This window comes from Phascolarctos cinereus, unplaced genomic scaffold (assembly GCF_003287225.1).
Source record: "Phascolarctos cinereus isolate Bilbo 61053 unplaced genomic scaffold, phaCin_HiC Scaffold_5;HRSCAF=322, whole genome shotgun sequence".
Classification (NCBI taxonomy): Eukaryota; Metazoa; Chordata; class Mammalia; order Diprotodontia; family Phascolarctidae; genus Phascolarctos; species Phascolarctos cinereus.
Genome location: NW_027555958.1, coordinates 30,020,599 through 30,046,018, shown reverse-complemented (window position 1 = coordinate 30,046,018; position 25,420 = coordinate 30,020,599). Strand labels below are relative to the sequence as shown.

Below are 25,420 nucleotides of genomic sequence, written 5' to 3'. Positions count from 1 at the left end.
AGCAGGTCACATAAACTCCTTCCAATTCATGAGGATAATGGGTGAAATGTGCCTTTGAAAAATCCTAAAACAACGTAGATGTGGAAAGGAGTGACAACTGTGGCTGGGGGTGTGCATTCAAGTGCTGGGGTGGGGAGGGCAGTGAACCTTTAGATTTAGAGCCAGTTATCTAGGCCAGGGCAGCTAGGCAGGTCCCAGAGTCAAGATCTGAGTTCCAATCCAGCCTCATACACTTACTAGCTGTGTGACCCTGGGCAAGTCATTTAACCCTCTTTGCCTCAGTCTCCTCATCTGTAAAATAAGCTAGAGAAGGAAATGGCAAACCACTCTAGTATTTTTGCCAAGAAAACCCCAAATGGACTCACAAAGAGTCAGACACAACTGAAATGACTCAAGAACAACCTCTAGGCCAATCTTTGTTTTACAGACGAGGACACCAAGGACCAGTGAAGCAGTGATTTGCCCAAAGTCGAACAGATGGTAAATGACGACATAAGGATTCCAACCCAGGTTGTGTATGCCCAAACTCAGCACTCATTGCTATACCACGTGGCCAGCCCAGAGAGCCCTGAAAGCAATTTCTAGTCGGGCCGTGGCCAGGTCAATGATATGAAAAGTGAATGAAGGGTTCACTCCCTCTGCTTCCATATCTCTGGCTCTGGGTGTCTGGTCCCCCACTCCCACCCCCAATAAAATGGGGTGTCTGCAAGCCCCCAACTCACGTTTCAGTGCAGGTTTATTTGTTTCATTGTTTTATTCCAGGCAAGTGCTTTTACATGGGGAGTATTCATGTCCCGATACCTAAAGTCTTAGAGCATGAACAGCCACTAGAATACAGCTCAATAGTAAAAATACAATATGTACAAAATTAGGGTTTTTGTAGGGTTTTTTTGTTTGATTTTTTTCACACAGCAGATGTATCCAAACACATAAAAATCTCTACAGTCCGGGGTCTTGAGGGTTCAGATATCCGGAAACAGAGACACAGTGACCGAGTCCTCACTGTAAACAAGGGCCACCTCTTTGGGGAGGGGGGGTGCACCCTGAGGAGGGACGGGGGGCTCATCCTGGAGAGGGCAGGGCCTAAGTGTGGCCCCCAAAGCACCCCACTGTGCTCACCCTGCCCACTGGCCCCTCCTCCCCAGCCCCCTGAGGACCCGAGCCCATCGAGGTAAAGACTCCCAGCCAGTGAGTCACTTAGAGAACATAAAAAAATAAAATAAGCATGAGAGGTAAGATGTGTGAGTGTCTGTGGGCGTCTGTGTGAGTGTGTATGTGTGTGTGTCCCAAGTCAGAAGGTCTGGGGAGAAAGGCAGGGCTCAGTATCCCCAAGGGTGGGGCGGGGAGGGCCAGGGCTAGGCCTGGTGGCTGCTGAAGGAGATACTCCACAAGGATGAGGCTGGGGAAGCAGGGGGACAACAGCCCCCAGTGGTACAGCATCACAGCGTTCACCAGGAAACAACAGAACACAACACCAAGGACACCCACCAGAGCCACTCAGGACACAGTTGGCACGACACAGACCCCCGCCCGCCCCAAGTGCCTTGCGGGCTGGATAAGTATCTGGGCACAAACCCCAGAGAGTGGGGGGAGGCACAATTTCGATTCCATTCTCGTCTGGCCATGAGTGCTGCGTGGCTGGCGTGGCTGACATGGCTGACAGAGGGGGAAGGGAAGGAGGAGAGGAGAGGCCGGAGAGCCAAGTCTCCCCATCCAACTCTCTCGACAGAGCCACCTCTGCCTCCATACCCTCCCACCCTGCCCCGCCCCGCCCCCAAGGGCCTACTGCCTACAAGGCTGCCCCACAGAGGACAAAGTGGAGCTAAGGACTCGGGGTGGAGGCCACCGGGCGGAGGCTACAGCCAGGAGGGAAGCTGGGCATGAGTAATGTGTGCTGGTACCATCTAGGCCAGCCTCTCTCCCAAGGCCAGGCACTGAATGGAACGGCCTGCCTGTACATTCCCCAAAAGGCAGAGGAAGGAACTGCCTAAAATCTCCCAGTCCAAAGAGGGAACTGAAAGGGGGTCTGGAAGCAATTAGGGCTGCCTTCCAGGCAGATCCACTTTGGGGTCTTTGAGGTGATTGCATTGCCCATTCTTCTGACCTGACACCCAAGACACCATACCTAGCCAACACAGCCTCCATAAAACGTAGGGGGCCTAAGGCCTCCCTACAGTGCCTTCTCCCCAAGGGCACATGCCTGGTGCTGGACTCTATCCTTAGGATACCTTGCCAAACAGCTCCCATGAAGGCAACTAGTATATGAATATAGATGTGCCTAAATGGGTATCTGAGTGTACATGTATGCGCATGTGTTTTACACAAGGTCACTTGTAATAACTATGTGAAAAGAGACGAGAAACCAAAGCTAGTCCAAGGTAGACTCACTAGTGGGGAGGGCTGGGGGAAGCAGGCCCCTCCCTCCCCCATCCTAAGCCCCATTCCTAGCCCTAGCTCTTTGGGAGCTGGGGTTGGGGGGGACAGGGCAGAGGTCTGGGCAAGCTCTTTCCCCTTCTTTCCCCTCTGGAGGAATGCCTGAGAGCCATCCTCAGGGAGAAACTGAGGCAGCAGGATGCTAAAGTGACTGTTCCCCAGGCTCAGTCCGAAGCATCAAAAGTAAACCAGAGAGGTGAAAGAAAGCAGGGTGCAGGAAGGTACAAGAGGAGAACCAGAGAAGGAAACGGAGGGTCCAGGCTACAGTCACTGCCCATTATTTAGTCTTAATGTCAAAAAGGCCAGTTTCTGATGTGATCCCCAGTCCTTCCCAGGACCTAGGACTCTTGCACCTATGTAAGAGCTGGGAGTGGGGTCATCATTGCAGCGTCACCTCCCCATGGTCGTCACCATCTGGCCAAAGGGTCTCCTAAACTCAGCCCAGAGAAGAATCTAGGACCCCAGGACCCCAGAACCCAAACCACAAAGCCCTTCCTCAAATTCAATGCGGGGGAGGGGGAGCACCAAGAAACACACACGCATACCTGCACACGGACATATGCACACAGACTGAGCATGCACAGACACACACATGCACACGTGTCCACCAGTTACAACTGCACATATCGGAGCAGAGGGAAGGAGAGGGGACTCGGGAGGTGCGGAGCCTCTTCACTCCCAGCTGTGGATCCAGACCCTGGCCTCCCTCCTCCCATGCTCCTTCTCTCTTCCCTATCCCTGAAAGGATCTGTCTGGGGGAGAGGGCCCAGAGGAGACCGGAGAGAAGGGAAGGATCCAGGTCCAGGGACGAGCTCTCGGGCTGTATCTCTGAATCTCCACCCACACCAGGGCTAGGGAGGCCCAGATCCATAGGGACTATACAGGGCCCACCCCAGAGACCCCAAGTCAGTCTGGCATCCTAAGGTCAGTCAGTCACTGTATCTTCCTCAAGAGCAGGGGTCAGGGGTTTGGGAAGTGGAGTGGGGGGCAGAAGAACACACCAGCAATAAACCCCCACGGGAATCTCCCTGGTTTTCTCTTTCATTTGGTTTATTATTAGTAGAGAATTGTCTTAAATAGTTTCTACTGTAACAAATCACAGTGACCTCAGATGGATCAATCAGACTGTAGTGTGGGCTGAGGGAAAGGGTGTTGGGGGCACCCCCAGATATTGGGGCCCATATCCCACCCAGCTCCTCTGGCCCACTGAACCGTCTGCTTCCCATCACTGTGTTCACAGCAGCCCCCACCCCAGATCTCCACGTAATGGTTATCTGGACAAAATGACCTCCACAGCACAACCCTGGCCCAGGCCTGGCTAGAGAGCCCCCCCCCGGGGGGTGGGGGGGGGAGGGCCCCCAGAGCTCAGCCGCCTCACCCTCCAGAGCAATAGCAGCATCAGCAGCACATGAGGGGGGACGGGAAAGAGGGAGGGACAAGGGACGAAAACCAAGTACATCACATCCACAGCTCACTGATTACACCGAGGGGAGGCGAGGCAGGGACAGAATGGGACGAGAACGGAAATCGAGGCAGCCACCAGAGCCACAGGGACCACGCTCACCAAAGTGTCTCTTGGGTTTTTTGTCAAGTCCAAATGCAGCAGGGCCAGGCCTTTTCCCCGGTGCCCTTCTGGCCCAGCTCAGAGTCGGGAGCAGGGCCTGCCCCCATCCTTTCTCTTCTCCCTCTGGGCTTAGTCTCTGCACTCTGCCCTTCTCCTGAGGGCAGGGGAGGGAGCCGGGCTGGAATGTGAGGAGCTGCTTGGTGGGGGTGGTGCCAGGGACCTCCAAGTGGCACCCCCTTCAGGCCAGCTTCAGGGTGCTGACGGGGAAGGATGGCATGGTGACCATGGTCACTGGATTTAGGACCGTCTGGCCCACTAGCTGAGGGTGATGGACCACCTGGGCACCCACAGCCGGCTTGGCCATGACCGTGGCTGGCGGCCCCAGACCACCCGTGCCATTGACTTGCTGGTGGGAGAGGGTGTGGGCGATGTGGCTCACGGCCACCGGCTGTGGGTACAGGGGCAGCTGGGAGCCCAGGTGGGCCACGTGGTTGAGGGCCGCAGGGTGGACAGTAATGTGGCCAATGGGGGGTGTGGCGGGCGCCAGCTGCACGGGGCTGGGGGCCGAGGGGGCGATGTGGGCAATGTGCTTGCCCCCCGGGCCCTGAAGCACATGGTTCACAGTCTGGATGACTGAGGCGTGGGTGGTGGCCGTGTGAGCGATGACCGTCGAGCCCCCTCCCGCCGTGGCCACGAGGTGGGCGGGGGCTGGCACCAGGGTCTGGGCGGCTGCTGCTGCAGGGGGGGGCTTCTGCTGCAGAGCCGCAGGGTGGGAGGGAGGGGCCGGAGCAGCAGGGGCCGTGCCAGGAGGCAGGGGAGCTGGTTTCAGGAGCTCAGGTTGTGGCCGCTGGCTCAGCCTGGGCAGCCCCACGGCTGACCGGTCATCCTCCATGTCTTCATCTATGTTGTCCTCGCCTTCTGTTAGGGGGCAGTGGACAGGCCAGGAGAGGAAGAGAGAAGGAGAAGGGAACAGGGTCAGGGGGCAGCAAGAAAACTAAGGCTGTCTTGGAGGAGAAGGGAGGCCAGAGGGGACACTGGAGCCCCAGAGTGGGGGGCCGGGGGATGGGCATGGGCAAGGGTACCTGACGCAGTGGAGGTGGAGGCCTGGTCGTCCTCGGGCTGCCCTGCCTGCCGCAGCACCCGCTCCATCTCCAGCGCGTCCATCCACTGGCTCAGCTCGCGCTTCAGCTCTGTCAGCTGCTGCTGTGTGGCGATCTTCTCCCGGGCCAGCCGCTCCATCTCATGTTCGTACTCCTTCTCCTTCCGTTTCAGCGTCTGAAGGACGAGGAGTTGGGGACACACGGAGTCACGCTCGGCACCTGAGTGGACGACTGCCCACACAGAGGGACAAAGGGACGCCCCAACAGCAGGCTGGATAACAAAGATGCAACGCTTCCGTGGTGGGGGAAAGGGGAGCTGCTAAAGAGGCAGCTGGGAAGGGGTCAAGCTTCACCTGCTTCACCAATTTTACCTGGGGACATGACCCCAGGCACAAAACCCAGACACTAGACTTCGGGAGTCCCACTGTGAACCTCTCAGGGGCCAGGTCTGGGATGCGTGAGGATGGGAGTTGTTTCCCTAGAGCCTCGGCTTTCTCATGAAGGTAATGCATTGCCTACTGCCCATATCTGTAAAGGGTATCTGTGGCCCCAGCTCAACAGGGGTGAGGGTGGGCCTGGTGCTCCCTTCTTCTGCCCCCCTCCCTATTCTAGGGCAGTCTCCCCAAGATTCAAGCACCATCTTTTCTCTGGTTCCTTACACCTGAAGCCTGCAATTTATGTTCTCACCCTCAGAAAGCCTCTCCCTGACCCCCAATCCCAGCTTCTCTTGATGCCTGTACCTTTTACTCTGTCCTAAACTAGAATCCCAGCAACCTCAAGTCTGCAAATATTTAAGCATTTACAGTGTGGGGGCAGCTAGGCGGCGCAGTGGATACAGCACCAGCCCTGGATTCAGGAGGACCTGAGTTCAAATCCAGCCTCAGATATATAACACCTACTAGCTGTGTGACCCTGGGCAAGTCACTTAACCCCCATTGCCCAACCAAAAACAAAACAAAACAAAACAAAAAGCATTTACAGTGTGCTTGGACTCTAGGGCTACCAAGACACCACCACCAGGAATACGTCCCTGCCCTCAAGGAGCCTCTGTTCTCCACTCTTCATTGCCGTTGACCCACACTCTGACTTTTCAATCACTCCCTTTTCCTGCCTTTCTTTTATCTCTACCGGCTACCAGCTATCTGCCAGCCAGGTCACTGGAGGGTCAGTAGGACATAAGGCTCCCTGAGGGCAGGGAAGGTATCATTTTTATCATCAGCTCTGCAGCACCTGGCATCTTTCCTGGGCACAGCATGGCACTGACCTCAGAGGGCCCCCTCCCAAACCATGACTTCCTACCTATCAGCTCATTCATCCCTCCTCTGGTGCCACCTAACTCTTGCAATCTTCTTTCACATTCCCATCACCCACTCTCGGCTACATTAACTCTTCACCCTATCTCATATTTTTCTGCCTCCATGCCTTAGCTATTCCTTATGTCCACAGTATCTTGCCCCTGCCCTGCCTACCTTGATGAAATTCAGTATCTCTTCCTCCACGAAGGCTTCCCTGATATACTCCCTCACCCCAGTTGGAAAGAATCTTTCCTCCAACCTTAAGTCACATTCTATATCTGTTTTAGGTAGGATTTGTGAAGATGCATTATCTCCCCTGAATAAGAGGTTCCACTCTCTTATTCAGCTCTGAATTTCTCTGACCCCGCCTAGCACAGTGCCTTGGGCACAGTGGTTTAGTTCTTAACTGGCCACTTTCTGCCTTTGACTTCCTGTCCCCTTTCACCATGCCCACTGATCCAGGGCTGGAAATGGCAGCATCCCATAATCTCTTTTTTCTGTTCCTGCTCCCAGGCTGGGTACAGCCCTCCCGTATCCACCCCACTGTCACAGCAGGGGTCCGCTAATCCTGCTGCTTCTCTTGTAGTGCACAAAAGGCCCATTCTAGATCTTCTCTCCCCTTAAGCCCCCACTGCCCCATTCTACATGAGGCAGATTACCTCACCACCTACCTTAATGCCAAGCTCCTCACTGCCCTTAGTAAATCCAACCCCTCCACGTGGGCTGGAATTCCTTCCCAGTCATCCCTCCTTTCAAGCATCTCCAATCTCTTTCCCCACCAGCTCCCTGCCCTTCAAACATACACAGGTATTTTCCCATCACCAGCCCTTCTCCTCCACATTGCCCTAGTCACACCTCTGCACGTGGTGAGTCTGTCCCTGTCCCAACCCCTTCCTTTCCCTCCCATTCTCTGCCTCACACCCCGACTTCCATTCTCACCACTCTAACTGCAGCAACTCTCCCAGGTGTCACTAAGGACGGCGCTCTGGACAACTCCAGTGCTTCCTCCTGACCCCAAGAGGGCATTCCACCCTGAGAGACCATGCCCTTCTCCTCAGCTGGCTTTGGGCCCATTACACCGCCTGGTGCCCCCTCTGCGGGTTCCTCCTGTTCATCTTGCCTCTTGACTGAGGATTTTCTTCAAGGCTGACTCCTTGGGCCTACACTTCTCTCCCTCTCTCCTAATGTGCCCTTAAAGAACTCATTTACTCCTGTAGCTTCCACTACAGGCGACTTCCCTGTGTTTATCTTCAGTCGCTTTTACTTGGAGGACGTACCTAAACCTGAACACGCCACCTTGACCTCAGACTTGTTTTTCTCCCTCCCTTCCCTGCACAGGCGGGAGGCGCAGACTATCAGACGGTCACATGGTGGTCAGCTTTGTGGAACTTTTTCTTTCTTTCTTCATCTTTGTTCCGTGAAATAAGGCTGGCTGCATGGGGGAGGGGTGGTGTGTGTGAACATGTTCAGAAATCAATGTATAAAGCTATCTTAAAATAAGAATCCTCTCCTGCAGCTCTCTGGATGGTCCTTCCCCCTCCCACTGCCACCCGCCTAACCTGAAGATCCTTATCCCTTCACATCTGGACTACTGCCACAAATAGCCTTCTAACTAATCTGCCCGCCTCACACTGCCAGAGACAACATGGCAGAGAAAAAGGAACCCACGGCTAAGCCTCCGTTCCAGTACTGGTGGCTCAGCGACTTTGAGGGACCCCACCACAGCTTCCTCATCTAGAGTTCAAGTTCAATGCACCCAACGACTACCAATGCAAAACCAATGCTGCTACACACCTTCATCGGCAGTTTCACAAAGTGTGGCCAAAAACACTGGTGCCCCCCACCTGGTGGCCCAGTCTGGTGAGCCTCCTTCCAAACTTAGCCAGGCTGGCTCTGCTGCCAAGCCTCATTCAAACTCTCGCCATCTTGCTAAGAGCTCTCAGAGCTTGGGTTTCACTGGCATGTCCCTGAGAAGCCAGGGTCCTCACAGACCTATCTCCATGGCATGAGAAAGCATCAGACCAGGGCTTATATGGAGGTCCCACTTCAAATGAACTGGATTTCCATTTCCATACACTTTACACCAAGCTATACAAACAACATCGACAAAAGCTATTTTTTTTGAGGGGGGGGGAAGTGTTTCAAGGCAATTAAGGTAAGTGACTTGCCCAGGGTCACACAGCTAGTGTCAAGTGTCTGAGGCCAGATTTGAACTCCGATCCTCCTGACTCCAGGGCTGGTGCTCTATCCACTGCACCACCTTGCTGCCCCATAGGACAGCTATTCTTGCACCCCTCAAACATGCCTGCCCTGATGTCCTCTGGGCTTCCCACACGAGAATGCCAGCAGGAGCGATAATCATTCCGGTGGGTTCTTCCAAGCTAGAAAGACATGGCAGCATGTCTGAGCTTGCCACAAGGCTGCTTATCTCTGCTCCTCTACTGAACCAACCCTTCAAACAAGACAGACCCCAAATGGGACACACCATCCTGCCCTCAAAGCTGACTCTTTCCCCTACCTTTCTTATTTCTACCAATGAGCCCATGCAGTTATTTTTAAAATCACAGCAACCCAAATAACATCTGCCGAATACCCAAGGGGAGGACCCACTCTGAGGAAATCACCAGGTCTTCATTTCGAGATTATTCTAGGCTCTCCTTGTCCACTGCAGAACTTTTCAGGACTGACCTCCAATGGCCTGCAGACAGCATCAAGTCCACAAGGTTCTCACCCCCCCCACCAACGTCCATCCCCTTCCGTCCATTCACTCCTGCTGCCCCTCAGCAGAGCTGCTTCCCACCCTGATCACCATTTGACCCCCACCTGAACTTCCACTACTCAGCCCCTTCCATTCACTCTGCTGAGCCCCCAGCAGAGCTGCTCCCCACTCTGATCACTGCTTGGACCGCCCCCCAACCCATGCCTCTCCTTCCCCTCCATCTGTTCCAGCCTTACCCAACATTTTGAAAACCCAAACTTCAGTCTCATCTTCTCTATGAAACCTTCCTGGAGCACTGCTGTCTACACCAATGTCATCTCTGAACTGTGACAGCCCATATGTCACACTAAGAAAATTAACTTCTCATTGATAAAATAATTTCTTGCCTTTTTATAGAATGCGACAGTTTACAAAGTAATTTCCTTGTAAACCTTCTGTGGAATAGGTAGGATACCATAATTCCCAATTTACACGGATGAAAACTCAAGGTCAGAAAAAGGATCAGGCTCCTGGCTCCAGAACTGGGAGTGGCCTTGAGCATCATGTCATCCAACCCCCATATTTTGCAAATGAAGAAACTGAGGCCCAGGTGGGGCCAGACTGCCAAGTTCTTTATACTATACAATGCTGTCCCTCTGTGCCTTTCAACACTTGGTTAGACTTTCTTATACAATTACTTTTCAAGTTTCACATGTATCATCTACTTCCCAAGCACAACATAGGGAATGAGGACTTGTATTTATTTTGTAACCCTTGCCATACTTGAAGACCACAGAGAAGAATGTGTCTCAGGAACACTAGTTTGGAGGCCATGGTGGCCAACCTCACATCTTACAGATGAATAAACTGTGAAAACTGTGACTTGCCTGGGATCAGTCAGCTAGCAAGTGTCTAAAGTGGGACAGAAGCCAAGGTTCAATTCAGTGCCTCATACCAGCTACTTTCTCTTCCGTGAACTGACACAGAGAGAAATCAGGAGAATTAGCAAGACAGTACTCATGATGTCTACCACAATGGACATGAGAAAAACGAGACAAAAGGGTATATGGGGACATTTCAACAGCCCAGATTGGTCCAGGAAGGGTGAAGTTCCACCATTCTTAGCACAGGTAGGGGACGACAGGTGTGGAATGTTCCAAATCCTGTCAGACCCAGTCCACATGTAGGCTGGTTTTGCTTAGCTTTTTTTTTCCCTTTTTAATCTTTTCAACAAGAGGTTAAATGGGTCCATTACAAATTTGTGTTATCTTATCTCAAGTGGGCCCTCACTGAAACAAGGCAATCCTTTACCTCCCAGCTAACCGATTCTCTATCCCACTGACCACAATACTGACCATGTTCTAAACCTCTTCTCATAGCCGAGCAGCAGCAGAGTGAGAGTGGATGGGACCCTAAATGTGGACTCAGGAAGGCCTGGGTGAAAATGCCACCCCAGATGCTTTCAGGCTGTGTGAACCTGGGCAGTTCACATGATCTTGGTTTGTGTCATTTGTAAAATGATGCATGTTTTTTAAGACCCCTTCTCCTCCCAAATCTGTGACCCAATTCAAGCCACCAATAGCACTCCCCCCAACTAGCTGAGGACCTGAGAAAAATCCAGGTCACCTCACACTCCTCTGACATCACCTCCCACCATCTTCCCGTTACTCCACTCTCTTTACATGTGTTGCTACCATCCCATCCCGTCTGTTCCAATAGATGGTACCTAGCTCTCTCTTGTCTTCAACTAGCCCTATCCACTGGTTCCTTCTCTGCTGTCTATACACTCAAGTCTTCCCATCCTGAGAAAACCCTCAGCAGATGCCTATAAACCACCATCTTGCATCTCTCCTCCATGCAGTCGACAGAGACTATCTGCTATGTCCCATTTGGGTGCTCTACAGGCCTGGAATCCTCTCCCCAGAGCCTGTGCTTTGTACCTATAAACTCTTCATAAGTGTTTGTTTATTCATACACTTCTGCCTTTTGGAATCTCTGGTTTCCTTCCAGCCTCAGCTCAAGAGCTCATACCTCCTCTTGATCTCCCAGCCTTCACCCTCAAGTTTACTTTGTATCAGCTTTGTATATATTTTTTGAACATATTTCGTGTGTGTGTGTGTGTGTGTGTGTGTGTGTGTGTATTTTTCTTCTATTAGGATGAGGCAGAGGGCATCCAGGCATACCAAAGAGAGCTTGGACTACTAGGACCTGAGTTCAAATCCAGCCTTTGTTGCTTACTACCTATGTGGCCTTGGGCAAGTCACCTACCCTCTGAAATGAGGGTCTTGGATCACATAATCTGAGGCCTCTTCCAGCTCTAAATCTAGGGTCCAATGATCCACTCTTATTCTTCAGTCTACCATTGGCTTGCCCCCTTTTCATTACAATGTCTTAAATCTTTTCCACACACTCTCCTCCTAGAGAGCCAGTACAGGCTGGCAGCCAGAGCAGGCTGGCAGCCAGAGCTCCTAGAGGCTCAGGAAGAACAGCTGCAGTTTTGCACACAGGTGGTACAGCAGGTAGAGAAAACACTTGACCTGGGACTAGAGGGCAGGAGTTCAAATCCAATCTCAGAAGCTTACTTGGCTGTGTATCCCTATTCAGGTTACTTAACTTTTGTCTGCCTCAGTTTCCTCATTTGTAAAGTGGGGGTAAAAATAGAACCCACCCCTTCCTTGTTGTAAGGGTGAAATAATTTTAGTAAAGAGCTTCCCAATCCTTACAGCCCTAAGTGCTATTAGCTATTTTTATGATTATTATTACACTGGGATCAGGTTGGAGGTTATTGGGGAAAACCAGGGTTTCTGATTCAACTTGCCATCCAGAGTCCGCTGGGAGACCAGTTAGGGAAAGCCCCTCCCCCACTCCGGGCCGTTGCCAGAAGGTTCCGAGTTAGGCCTCTATTCCCTCCCCATTTGTTAAAAGTGCCCGTGGAGCCTCGGCGGCGCCTGACTTAATGAAACGCTTGTAGACTGATGACGCGATACCCCTGGCAGGTGGGACTGGCCGTGGGCAAAGACCGGCCTGGCCTTCCCTGACCTCCAACTCAACCCTCTATCTGACACGGTCTCGGGCTGGGCTGGGCCTCCGAGAGCTGCCCTCTCTGCCTCCCTCCTCCGTCATGGTCAATTTCAATCACGTTTCCCCCACCTCAGGCTGCCCTCCCCCAGTCAGTGCAGCGAGCACGCGCGCTCCCACGCGGAGCCTAGCTCTGCTGCGTCACGTCACGGCGGCCAGCCCATTTGCTGCACCCCCCCCCCCCGCACCCTAGCCCGGCTCATTCCCACCCAGCCAATCAGAGACCTTGGCTCCTCCCCCTACCCGTGCCGGGAAGCGCCTTGGACTCAAGCCAGCCCGCCGGACGCCCCTTCCCCCACCCAGCCCGGAAGAACGCCGGGAGAGGGGGGAGGAGAGGAAGAGGAGCATCCTCCGGGCCACAGCGCATTAAAGGATAATTTAAAAAAAAAATCCGCCCCCGTGACATCAGAGCAGCGACCCCGCGGACCCAGCGGCCGGAAGCAGCCGTTAAACCTAACGGCCATGCTGGGGTGGGGCCGCCCGCCGAGGTCCCCCAGCCCGGCGCCCACGGGATACAGGCAGAATGACGTCAAGTCCTAGCCCTCTCCCCAGTCAATCCAGCGAGCCCCGAAAATGCCCCCCTCCCCCCAGGCCTCCAACCTAAGTCACAGCAGAGCAGGCTCCGCCCCCACCGGGCGGGCAAGGAGGGAGCCCCGGGCTCCTCCCAAGCCGGGCCGGCTCCGCGACGGCGCTTCGCCTCGGGCGCGCGCCTCCCGCTCCCCTCCCCACTCCCCGCCTTCACTCCATGAGCGCGTGCACACCTGCGGGACCCTGACGGTTTCCAGGGAGACAGAGACTCGCGGCTGCCATGGCAACCGTCTTATCTGGCGGGCCTGGCAGCTCGAGTGCCCCCACCCCCACCCCACTGCAGTGGAGACGCGGCGCGCGGGCGGTGCGAGGGGGGGTTCCTCTCGGGCAGAAGGGAGTTATTTTTAAAGGGCGAAGAGTGACAGACTCCGCAGCCGAGGCTGGGAGACCCGCACTGGGAGCAGGACCCGAGGTGGAATCGCAGTTCAGACCCTTCTGGACTGTGCAAGCTCAGACATAACGCTTCGACCTCCAGGGCCCCAAGTTTCTCATCTCAGGGAGAGAAGGGGCTGCTCCAGAATCGTGGCTTTGGAGCCCAGTGGACCTACCCCAGAGGCCATCCAGTCAGTCCATGCCCCTGTTTCCAGGATGAGGAAACTGGGGTCAGAAGGGGTGAAGCTCACCCATCCATCTAGTTAATATCCCTCAGTGGAATTCGAACCCGGGGCCCCTGTCTCCAAATCCAAATCTAGCATCTAAATCGGTTAGCAATGCTTAATCCATGAGTCTGTTAATCTGTCCCAGAACTACTCCCTTCTCACCACCCACCATTGGCCTGCACAAAGGGGTGGGAATTGTCCTACAGCTACAACACACTGCCCTCACCCTGAAGGACTCGAGGTCCAGCTCTTTTTGCCTGGCTCAGAGGTATCTGACGCAATCAGGGTGGATTCCTGCAGTGTGACCTTAATCCCCTGGGTGCAAGGTTAGGAAAGGACCAGGGCTCCCGGAGAAACCTACTTACAACTCTTGTCCTGGCAAAGATCGGATTGCTCCATTCATACTCCAACCCCAGTAAGCCCGCTTCATTTAAGCCAGTGAGATCTACCATCGACACCCCCCCCCCACTGCCTCAAAAAGCCCTGGGACAAAAAAGTCCAGTTTGGAAAAACTGGCATTGCAAGAGAGAGGGGGGCTTCTTAGCTAAAACGAGAGGTAGGAGACGGAGTCAGTGGCCTATTTAAATTCTGAAACTGGCCCAACAGAGTAACTCATTTATATAGTGCTTTCAGGTCTGAAAATAGAAGTGTTTTCCTCCCAACAACCCTCTCAAGCAGGGAGAAACATTGATTTTGAGCTGGAAAGCACCTCAGCATCTTGTCCAACCCGCTCATTTCATAGATGCACGGAAGGGCCCAGAGGTTGGGACTTGCCAATGTCACACAAGTAATAGACAGCATCACTGCATCCCAATTAAGCGCAGGGCCCTGGGGCTCTGCCAGAGAAAGGGCCTCACACAAAACAGCTGGCAAACGTGTTAACCGAGATGCGAACCGGCCCGACCCCAAAACCGGGGCTCATACTAGCCCTAGCTGCTCCTCCCCAAAAACCTGTCGGTCACTTTCTCGCCTCTGCCCCACCCTCCCACCCATCTGATTCCTTTTGCAATTAAGAGGGTGCCCCCACTTCCAGGGGTGTGCAAGAGCTTCCCCCGCCCTTCCCGGCTAGGTGTCGCCTTCTCCTCCCTCCCTTCCCCCAGCCTGCGCGGCTGCGGCTGCAGCTGCACACAGCCCGCCTCTGCTGGCTGGCTGCTCCAGTCCCCTCCCCCTCCTCTTCCCTTCCCCCGGCAGGGAGGGAGCCCCGCTGACGTCAGCGCCAGCCCGGGCCATGTGCTCAGTGCCCGCGTGGAGAAGGGAGGGGGAAAGAAGGAGGGGGAGCGGGAGCTGGCGCTGGAGCCGGAGCCCAGGGGAAGGAGAGGAAGCTGCTCCAGCCGCCGCTGCACCGCCTTCGCATAGGCCCAGCCGGCTCTGCCAGCCCGCCTTTAACCCTAAGGCCCAGGCCTAGCGTCCCTACTCCCCCCCCCCCCGGAGCCTCCAGCGGAGCCCTCTCCACATCCCAAACACACGCAGGCTGCTCGGCCACCACCTAATCCACATTCCGGCTACAAAGGGGCATGGGCTGGCATAAACCCGTCCTTAAAATGCTTCCTTCCCCAACATCTGGCAGGCCCCCAAACAGTCCTGCCTCCCCCCAAAGTCCAATACCTGAATGTATCTCAGGGCACTGCGGAGGACACTTAGATTGGACGTTTTCTTATCATCCACATTGGGGATGTTCCGTTTCAGAGTCTCAAAGCATTCCTTCAGATGGGCCCGCCTAGGGGATGGGGATGGGAGGGAGGAAGAGGATGCAAGTTGGTCAGCTGCAGGGGTTGGTTGGCTGTCTGGGCTGTGGGTAAGGGGCAATGGCACGGGCTGTCGGACCATCGATTTGGGGGGAGGGGAAGCAACGAAGAGAGGCAAAAGCTTGGATCTGTTAGCCGGGGACTGGCAGCAGGCAGATGGGAGACAGGGTCCGGGGAAAGGGGGCCAGGACACCAGATACACACCTGTTCTTCTCCAATTTGTTGTGAACTTCCCTGGTCCCGATCCTGCAACCCAGACAGACGGCAGGGGTGAGGAAGCCGGCGGCTTTCTGGGCCTAGTCCCACCCTCCAAGTGTGAAAAGGCGGTCTGCCCTCTGAGGGGCAGAAGGTACTGGGAATAATCATCTCTGATTATTCCTCTTCAAACTCCACGCTGCAAACTGGACAGCTTAACCCGACCACGCTGCAAACTGGACAGCTTAACCCGACATTCTCACTGCTTTCACAGACTGTCTCCCTACCTAGAAGGAATGCATTCCCTCACTGGACTCTCTGAACCAGTAGCTTCACTCAGGTGTCCAGGCCTCCAAGATTCCTTCTCACCCCCAAGCCTGGCATCACCCTTTTAGTGACCTGTCTTTGTGACAGTACTTTACACTGACTTCTCTGTGTATATTCTATTCTGTCCAATTAAGACTCAAAACTCCTGGACAGAAATTGGGTTTGTTTTGTCTCTGAACGCTCAGCATTTATTAAGCTTACTAAATGCTTGCTGAATTAAAATTGTAGGTGATGGGTGGAGGTTTTCGGCAACCATCCCTCTCAGAAGGGCTTTTTGGGAGGGTTAAAGCTGAGGGAAAGGGTCAGGCTGCCCAGAGCTCAAGGTACACCTGAGAAGACCTTTGGAGAGTGAACTCTCCCTTTGACCCTCTTGCCCACCCTGGGGGCCCACACTGCCGTCTCACTCACCCCCCTGGCCGCTTCTTCTGCTCGCTGTGCTTCACCTCCTCAGCAGGCGCCAACTTCAGAGCAGCCAGTGTGGCTGGTGGAGGTGGCTGCGGGGGTGGCAGCTGAGGCTGAATGGGTTGCTGGACCACGTGGTGCTGGGCGATGGTCAGGATGGGTGTGGGGAAGGGCTGCAGGGGTTTGGGGCTGCCTGTAGGTGCGGCGGTGCCCTTCGAGTCCGGCAGGAGTGGGGTGGCAGTGGCTGGTGGCCTGGGGAGTGGGGGGATGGGGTCCTTGATACTGAGTCCAGGTGCGCTGACCAAGGCTGGCTGGCGTGGGGCTAGGGTTAGCGGCTGGGCAGGGGGCAAGGGTAAGGGGGGTGGGGGGCAGCATTGGCTGTGGGGAGCCTGTCACCACAGGGATGGGGATGACAGTCACTGGGGTGGCCAGAGGGGGTGGGGGGGCAGGTGGTGGAGCTGGAGGGGACAAGGGAAGCGGGGGGGGCCTCAATCCGGGGTTCTTCAGGGGGCAGCATATGATTAACCCTCGTGGCGTTGGCCTTCTGCTCCCGCTCCCGCTCCAACCGATGTTTCTCATGTTCCTCTACATGGGTGAGAAAGAACAAAGACCCGGCAAGCTCAACCCAGGGGCCAGGCTACCAGGGCCCAAGGCAAGGCACTGACCACCCTCCTCCGCAGCTGGGGACAGGAGGCTACCAAAGGCAACGAGCATGGGGGCAGGGGGAAATCAAGCATTTATTAAGCACCTAATAGGCACGTTCAGCACGTCACAGAGCACTTCACAAATCTTAGCTTATGTGATCCTCACGACAATCCTAGGAGGTGAGTGCTGCACTTGAGGAAACCGAGGCAAAGCCTAAGTGACTTACCTAGGGGTCACTCAGCTAACAAGGTAGGATCTGAATTGAGGTCTTCCTGATTCCAAGCCCCAGGCTCTATCCACTGGACCATCCCCTAGTCCCAAAATTCTTTTCTCCCAACAACACAAGGCTTCTCAGCTTCATCTCACAGATTAGAAAACTAAGGTTTGGACTGGATAAATGACAGACCCAGGTCTCCTCCCAGGCTCCTCGGTGCTATCAGGCTTATGTAGGAGCAGAGAAAGTGAGATGAGAAGGGAGCTCTGAGGTCATGCAAAGCCAGCTCTATCCCTCATTTTACAAATGGGGAAACCAAAGCAAGAGGACAGAAGTGAGCTGACTCAGCTCTGGCAGCACCTCCTCTTCAGAGAAGCCTTCCTTGACCCTCCCCGCCCCCCTACAGTGGATTCATCTTGTGTATATTCTGTCTATACTTCTACTGCCTGGTTGCCTCCAGGCCCTCTCCCACAAAGAATGCTTGGAGATAGAATGATTAGAACCCTGGTTTCCTACAGTCTGGTGCCCTTTCCATAAGGCTGAACTGCCTCCTCCAAAGTTATCAGAGTATTGATAACATTTATCGAGCATTTTATGATTTTCCCCCTAAAGCATTTCCACGTCCATCATCTCATGTGATTCTCTGATCACATGAGATAACGTTTGGAATCTGTGTTGCAAACCTAATAAAAAAGAACTGCTATTATTACTTCTTCTCACAACAATCCTTCGAGGGAGGCTGGGGAAGCATTTTAGGGATGCAGAGAAGTTCAGAGGAATTGACTTGCCCAGGGTCACACAGCCAGGAAGTAAGGGGCTAAAGCAGGACGTTGAAGCCAAGTCTTCTGCCTCCTAAGCCTGGAGCTCTTGGCCCCACGATCAGATCTCAAAGAGGAAGTGAGGAATGACTCTTCTGCCCTCTCAGGGTCCAATGCACTTAGAGAAGCAGCAGCTCCTCCTCCACCCAAAGGCTGGGGAAGCCTCTGAACAGTTCCCAGGGGTGGCTGGAAAGAATCATGAGACCAGACCTGCAGCACTAGGTTGGGTTTTTTTGTTTTCTCCTCCTCTGGGAGTGCAGGTCCAGGAAAGGGAGAGAATATGCCAGGTTGACTTAGCCATGCAGGCGGGAGGCACAAGAGCAGAGCAGGACAGTGAACCCAGGCACCTCCACCCCAGTACAGAAACGAGCACAAGGCTGGCCTGGAGGCCTCTCCCAAACCCCTGCCCTTTGAATCTGGGGAGTGGAACAGGGGAGGTGGAGGAATGCCCCCTGGCTCACTGAGGCTGCCCTGGGATCCCCTGGCTCCTCCCACCTGGCTGGGCTTTTTTTCCTGCTACTTCTCCTCTGGCTGTGGGCCAGATTACCAGGTCACCCTGCCCTGAGTGCCCTGGAAACCCAGGGTTGGGGGCGGTGACAGGAGACAGGAGGAGCCGACTAGCACGGCAGGTCATTTGCATGTGTGCTGAGACACGCCTCAAACATGCCACCCCAGGGAGGCAGGCTCAGAGGCAGAGCTGAGAAACATGGGGGGGGGGCAGCCAGGATTGCTCTGGAATTGCTCTTTGGCCAGAGGGGCCCACAGAAGCTGGAGGAGCAGGAGGAGGTGCCTTGGCCAATCAGAGACCCCAGTCTTCTAGTATCCAATCCCTCCTCCTTCTGGGAGGAGAAGGAAAGGAAAGGGGAACAGTTCATAACTGGACAGTACTCAGTGGCTTCCCAACAGACAGGCAGGACTTAGCTCTTTGATAAGATATGTGTGTGTGTGTGTGTGTGTGTGTGTGTGTGTGTGTGTGTGTGCGTGCGCGCGCGCGCGTGCCTGTGTGTTCCACTCCTCCCCCTTGAGCTGTTCTGTAGAGCACCACCACATTGGGGGAGAGGGGGAGGAGGGAAGAGAAGGGAAGCAGGAAGGGAAAGGAGGAAGGAGAGAGAACCCGGCCTTCACGGTCCCCAAACACACATCCTTTATTATACCCAACCCTTTTCTACTCTCTGCCTCAGTTTCCTGCCTCTTTCAAGCAATCTACATGGAAGGGGCCCTTCCGAAATTCTCATGGACCAACGTGGCTAACTCAACTTGGGATAAGTCCACCTCTTGCTCCTCAGCCAAAAAGAAGAACCTGGCATCTTCAGGCTTGGTCTGGGAGAAGGGGCAGGATTTTCAATAGGCCAGGTGCTCCCCAATCTGCCCCCTCTATATTCCTTTAGTCCCACCTCCTCCTCCCCTCATTCTTCAAAACTAACAATTCAAAGAGGCTAAAGACTTGAGTCAAGGATCTTGACCACCACTAGCTACGGTAAAGTCAGGACAAGCCAAGACACCCAGCACCCCTACATGACCTTCCCCAGCCTTAATGAAGCAGTCAACAAGCACCAGGCCCCATGCTAACTGTTGGGATCGCAAAGACTAAAAGATGGTCCCTGCCCCTCAAGGGACTCATGGTCAAATAAGAGACACACCATGCAAACAGCCACGTACATCCAAGATGTGTGCTGTGTAAAATGCCGGGGCAGCCCTGCCTCTGATGTTAGGGTAGTGCAGAGGAAGTAGGATGATTTCTGGGGACCCAGAGTGCAACCTTCAAAGTTTTGTGCAAGTGTCTCCGCCCTCCCCACCCTAGATGCCCAGCTCATAAACTTCTCTCATTCCTTCCCCTGCCCCTTGGAAAGTAAGGACCATGGTGAGCCCAAGCACTCTTGGCAGAGATAGCTGGGCTTAAACACCATCCATCCTTCCTCCCTACACAGAGAGGCACTGTCACCAACACACACACACACACACACACACACACACACACACACACACACACACACACACACATACAAACACTCTGTATCCCTAGGCACAGACCCTTCCTTCTCTGCCTCTCCAGTCCATGGTCCTAAAGGATGGTGTTGGGGCAGGTGGTCTCAGTCACCAGGACCTCATAAGAGCTAGGGAGGGGTATCTAGTTCAACTAGTCCAAGTTGCTTCTTTTACAGATGAGGAAACGGTACCCCAGAGACTCAAGTGACTCCCCCAGGGCTGCACAACTATAAGTATTGGAGACGAGTCTTTCTGGCTCCAAAGGGCACACTGAGATGAGCAGGGAGAGAAGCATCATGGCATCTGGTCTTCCAAGGGAGGGCGCTGTTGTAGGGTCATGCTTTGGCAGAGACTGAGCCTGATGACCTCCTAACATGGAAATTCTAAGACCACTGAGGCAATCTGGTATAGCAGACTGGGGTTGACTGGACATGAAAGTCAGGAAGATCTGGATTCAGATTCCACCTTAGCCATGGGCCCAGAGTAACCTCACCCAGCCCAGGCAATCTCCTCATCTGTAAAATGAGGGATAAGAGTTGCTCCAGCCTCCCAGGGTTGTGGGGCAGACAAAGGGAGATAACGTACAGAGAGCACTCTGCAAACTGAAGATCTAGATCCATGCAAGTAATGTGGATGATTCTGGAAGAGGCCGAAGCCATCTTGGCCCAGTGTTGGCCTCTGCACGGTTAATGGTCTTATACAGGGGTGGGGAACCTGCAGCCTCCAGGCCAGAGGGTGTGGCCTTTTGATGGAGTCCAAGTTTTACAGAACAAATCCTCTTATTAATGGGATTTGTTCTGTGAAGTTTGGATTTAGTCAAAGAGGACCCACAGGGCCAGATGCCACAGGTTTCCCATCCTGAATACCTCAGTTTGAATGAGGGGCTCAGTTTCACACTTCTCTGACCTTCAATCTATGTCTTAGACCTTCCACTGTCTGCTCCATTGAGTAGACAATGTATCTTAATTAAACTGTGCCTCCCCTAGGACCTGAACATATTAGGTATTTAATAGGTACTGAATTAACCCTACTCTTCCTCTTAAAAATATGAATCCCCATGGTTCTGTCCAGCCAGGTCAGTTTTTAATCCACCCCCACAAATGAAGGCCCAGAGGCCTGGGCAAGGGTTCTGTCCAGGCACCATGGAGAACCAAACATATCTCATCAGAGACCTTGGTTAGTTTGGTGAGCACCTAGCACCCCAAGGGGTCACAGAGGAACCCAATTGTTTCCTCTAGGTAGAGAGGACGTTTGGGCTGGAATTGTGGGGGTACCAGCGAGGAGGTCCCTTTGGGAGCTGGAAAGGCAGTCTATGTAAAAGACCAGGGCGGAAGAGGATGGCTGTCCAGCCTGAATTCTCAACAATCCTGGGGTCCAGACCACAGCCCACTGCTCCTCTACCTTCCCCACCCCAAGAGTGGGGAGACACAGAATGTTAAGAGGCAGAAGGAGGGATGGCTTGACCTCTGGTGTCCCTGCCTTTAGCTTTGACTCTTGGACCAAAGGCTACCCAAACACACAGACTCCCTCTACTAGGCTGGATCTCTCTGAACTGACCCTGAAGACAGACTTTTTTCTCCATTGCCTTCTAAGGTGGGGAATTCTAGTGAGACACTGGCGACAGGCAGATGTGGACATGAGCCCTGGTATGGACTCACGGGCCAGAGAACCACAAGGTTCCCCCACCTCCTGCTGTCCACACCTTCCCAGAGCAAGGGCGGGAGCGACAGAAGCCTTCGGCTCCCCTTAACCCTCTGGATAGCTATTGGACTCTCTCCAAGAGTTCTGCTTGGCACTTCTCCATAAGTGTCTGTGAGTGAGTCCAGGTGCGACAGTATTGAGAAAGCACTCTGCAGGAGATGAGAAAAGGAAAGAATGGACCTCAGCTCTCTCTCTCTGCCTCCTCTTTTAAGCTGCATCTATCTGAGTACGGGGTCCTCAGGAAACTTCAGGGACCACAGACATCTATACCACAAAAATACAGGGGGGGTGGGGAGAAGAGTGAAGGGGAGAACCAGCTGGGCCAAGCCCCTTCCCAAACCAAGCAAACATCGACACCCCAGTACTACCCGAATGACCTAGGCCGGGCCCTGACCTGGCTGGGGAACTGGAGGGAAGAGTGGAGCCATGTTTGTATGAGCATAGCAGAAAGGGAGGGAGAGCCCCAACAGATCTGCCCCCAGCAATCCAGATCACAGACCCTGGAAATCCTTCTGACCTTGAGAGACCAGCCGGTGTGGTGCGGCGGTCACTCGGCTAGCACCCCCTTCCCGCCCCAGGAGAGGTTCCCATCCGACTCCGAGGTTCTGGAACGCATGCACGCGCGTGCGCGCGCACACACACACACACACACACACACACACACACACTCTCTCTCTCTCTCTCTCTCTCTCTCTCTCTCTCTCTCTCTCTCTCTCTCTCTCTGCAGGCGAGGCCTTGAACATAGACGCACACACAACACTCGTACAACCTCCAGAATGACTCATCACAGAAGCAACAATAGACACCGAGCGAAAGGAAGGGAGCACTGGAGCGCAAGATTTCTTTTTTTTTTTTTGCCGGGGGGGAGGGGCGAGACGCGAAAGGGGGGGCCGGGAGAGCGAACCCAGATCCTGCACGCACGCACGCATTTCCAAAGCAGGACCGAGGCTGAAGAATGAATGTCCTTCTGCCCAGAAAGAGACTCAGCCAGGGACACAAATCTTTTCCACTCCTTCCCTTAGCCTCCTTCCCAACAGGGAGTCTAAGGGCTGGGGATAAGTCTGGGGCCTAGGAGCTGGGCGACAGAACATTAAATGGGTCCCTCTTTCTCCCAGTGCCAAGGAGATGCTCCACCCCCTTTGCTCCCCCCCTTTGTCAGGGGCCCAGTCCCCCTGGGCAGGGGAAGGGGAAACGACTGATGAGAACAGACAAGGGTCTCCATCTCTCAGTACATAGCCCTTGAATCCTGGGGTTACCTTCAATCACCCCAAGATAAATGCAGGAAATCTGGGAGGGGGAAGAGGCAAGGAAGGGTCAGGCCACTTCCCTCCCCCAGGCTCTCCCAGGGAGCCGCCCCAGGCCCAGTCGTCCCGGGCTGGGCCCCCTCCTCAGCCCCGCCTCTTACCCCACCCCTCCTTCCCTGCTCCGGGAACCTAGGTCTGCAGGGAGGTAGCAGCGGCCCAGTCCCCAGCGGGAGTGTCCCCGGTGCACGTGTTCGGGGGCGGAGCGCGGCCACGTCACCAGCCCCAAGTAACCAACAAGCTTGGAACACAGACACACGCAACATTCCAGGCGAGAGCGAGTTTGGAACGCGCAGACCCTCGACATTCCACCTGGACCGGGAGGGGGCCCGCGACACTGAGGAAGAGGGGGAGTAAGGGGGAAGGGGTCTGCCCGGCATCCGGGGAGACCCTCCAGGTCTCCAGATCGCCTGTGGACCCCGGACCCCCAAAGTCCACCCCAGCCCAGCTCGGGGGGCGGGGTCAGGCGGGGCCGGCCCAGGATCATATGACAAGCGATGTCATTTCATTCTGCAAAGGCCGCCCCCGCCCCCAGCCGCGCGCAGCCCAGCCGGGGGGCCCCCACGGCCTGGGAAGCAGGGGAGCCTCACGGCGTAGAGTAATCCCTACCCCCACCCGTGTACTCTACACACGCACACCCGTGTACGCGCACCTCCCCGCATCCCCTTCCGATCAGACCACACGCCCAGACGCGCGCACCGGGCATGCACGCCCTGCTCCATCCCCCGCGCCGACCCCCGCTATCCCCCCAGTATGCCTGGTGACAGCCGGAGGCTCCTCGCCGCCTGACGACCAAGCCCCCTGCCCTCAGCCCCCCGCTGGGAGAGGGGACCCCGAGAAGTGGGGGCCGCGGGGAGAAGTGGCGGGCGGAGCTGGGGCCCCCGGCAGAATGCTAATGACTCCCGGAGCTGGCAGCGCGGGTGCGCGGCGCGGCCTCGCCCCCGCCTCCCCCGCGCCCCGGCCAGGGTCCCCCCCTGTGCCCCCGGGGCCCAGCCCGGCCCGCTCACCACGTGCTCTCTGTTGTTGCTGCGCTTGCCATTCCAGGAAGCGGGCCGCCTCCAGAAGCGTCTCAATGCTCATCGCTCGGGCGGCGGGGGCGCGCCGCGGGGCAGGCGGGCGGGCGGGCCTCGGGGGGCTTCGGCCAACCGGGCAGGCGGACCTGGGGGGCCGCAGGGCACTCAGCCGGGGGATCGCGGGAAAGATGCTCCCCAAAAGCGGCCCCCAAAAATGGGAGTTGCAAAAAAATAAAAATGGAAAAAATGCTTGGGTGCAGCCCTAGAACCCCCCCGAGGCGGCGCCACCTCCCTCCCGCCCCTCCCGCCCGCCCCTCCCGCCCGGTGCCTCCCGCCCCGCGGCCCCCGCGAGTCCCGCCGACAAGAAAGGGCTTTGCAACAAGATGGCGAGGAGGCACCGACACACAACAAGGGGAAGCAGCCGCGCTGCCCCCGGCCGCCGCCCCCGCTACTACACCGGGGCCGCCGCCAAAGCCCGGACCGGAGCCCCGCCCGCCCAGGCTCAGGAGCGGCGCCTCGCGGTGGGCGGAGCCCCGTGGGGCAAACCCCGCCTACGGACGGGCGGCCGCGTGGACACGTGGACGGGGGCGGGGCTGGACGAAGCAAGGGCGGCCCCGGCATCCACGCTCCACTTCCTCCTCCCAATGCAGCCCCTCTCGCCCCGGCCCCTCAGGTATCTCGGGGGCCTAGGACCAGGCTGGGCAACGATCTACTCCAGGTCCCGCCGTGTACAGGAAGGCAAGGGTCTGATGCTTACACTAGCGCCCTACGGGCTCCGTTAAGGTGGTAGCACAGAGAAGGAAGGACACCTTCGGCCCCTCAGTCCTTTGGTAGCCGGAGCTCCCCCCCCCCCGCAACCTGCTCCACTCCCCTCGCCCCCCCAAGTCTTTTGCAATTCCCGCGGTGCCCCGCCCCTGGGCGGGGCAGGCAAAAGGAAGCTCCGGGAGAGGGGGCGGGGAAGAATGGAGCAGCGATCCGCTCCCGGGTTTTGCGGCCGATCCTCCCCCCGCAGTGCGTTCGCATTTCATTAGTAGACGTCAGCGGGCCGCGGGCCAATGGGCGGGCAGGACAACACGGCATGGAGCAGCTCCACATGGACACCCCGCACCGTCGGCCACCCGTTTAAAGGGCCAGTGCCCGCCAGGGTAAATGAGCTCTTGGGGCAGGGGGCCATGGGGACGAAGAGAGAGAACCAGGCGAGCCGGGGTCTCACTTTGTGGTTGGCATCCTGCCATTCCCTCGAGGAAATGAAGACCCCCCTCCCCCATCTCCCCTGTTAAGCCTCATTCTCCCCCCGATCATAGCCCAAGGAACCCCCGAGTATTCCCTTTTCCCACGTGCATCTGGCTCGCGGGGCATCCCCGACGACCCCGGCCGGAGGCCGCCCCCGACTTGGGACATGAGAAGGGGAGGAGAGAGGAAAGGGGAAGGGGAGAGTCCAAGGCCCGGGGTGGGGGAAGGGGGCGTGGCCAGCCTCAGGAACAACAACGTGGAGGGCGGAAGCCCTGCCCTCCCGGGCCACTCGGGCCACTCGGCGCGGCTTCAGGGTGGGGCGCGCGGGGGTGAAGGCCGGGCTCCATTCCTGACCCCGCCCCGGCCCCGGGGTCCCCAAGTGACTGACCGCGAGGAGGTTCTGGGCCTGCTCCCACGGGGGCCGGGGAGCCCCCAGCGCGGGATCTGACCCGTTCGGGATTCACTCGCCTCCCTCAGTGCTGGTG

The 25,420-nt window shown here is 55.9% G+C and overlaps 2 protein-coding genes across 2 annotated transcripts in view; one reads left to right on the top strand and one right to left on the bottom strand.

Moving 5' to 3' along the window:
- Positions 1 to 668, top strand: part of SGSM2 (small G protein signaling modulator 2) — an 89,407-nt gene extending 88,739 nt beyond the window's left edge. The window contains exon 26 of the mRNA XM_021006961.2: positions 428 to 668. Coding sequence (XP_020862620.1) covers positions 428 to 450 — 23 coding nt within the window. The 3' untranslated portion in view covers positions 451 to 668. The remainder of the gene's footprint in view (positions 1 to 427) is intronic.
- Positions 669 to 735: 67 nt separating this feature from the next.
- On the bottom strand, positions 736 to 24,006 carry MNT (MAX network transcriptional repressor). Its single transcript, XM_021006967.2, is given in 8 exon segments — positions 736 to 4,915; positions 5,080 to 5,272; positions 14,961 to 15,072; positions 15,305 to 15,346; positions 16,031 to 16,395; positions 16,397 to 16,507; positions 16,509 to 16,609; positions 23,697 to 24,006. Coding segments are annotated over 8 exon segments (1,677 nt in total). The 5' UTR covers positions 23,770 to 24,006; the 3' UTR covers positions 736 to 4,235.
- Positions 24,007 to 25,420: the final 1,414 nt, after the last annotated feature.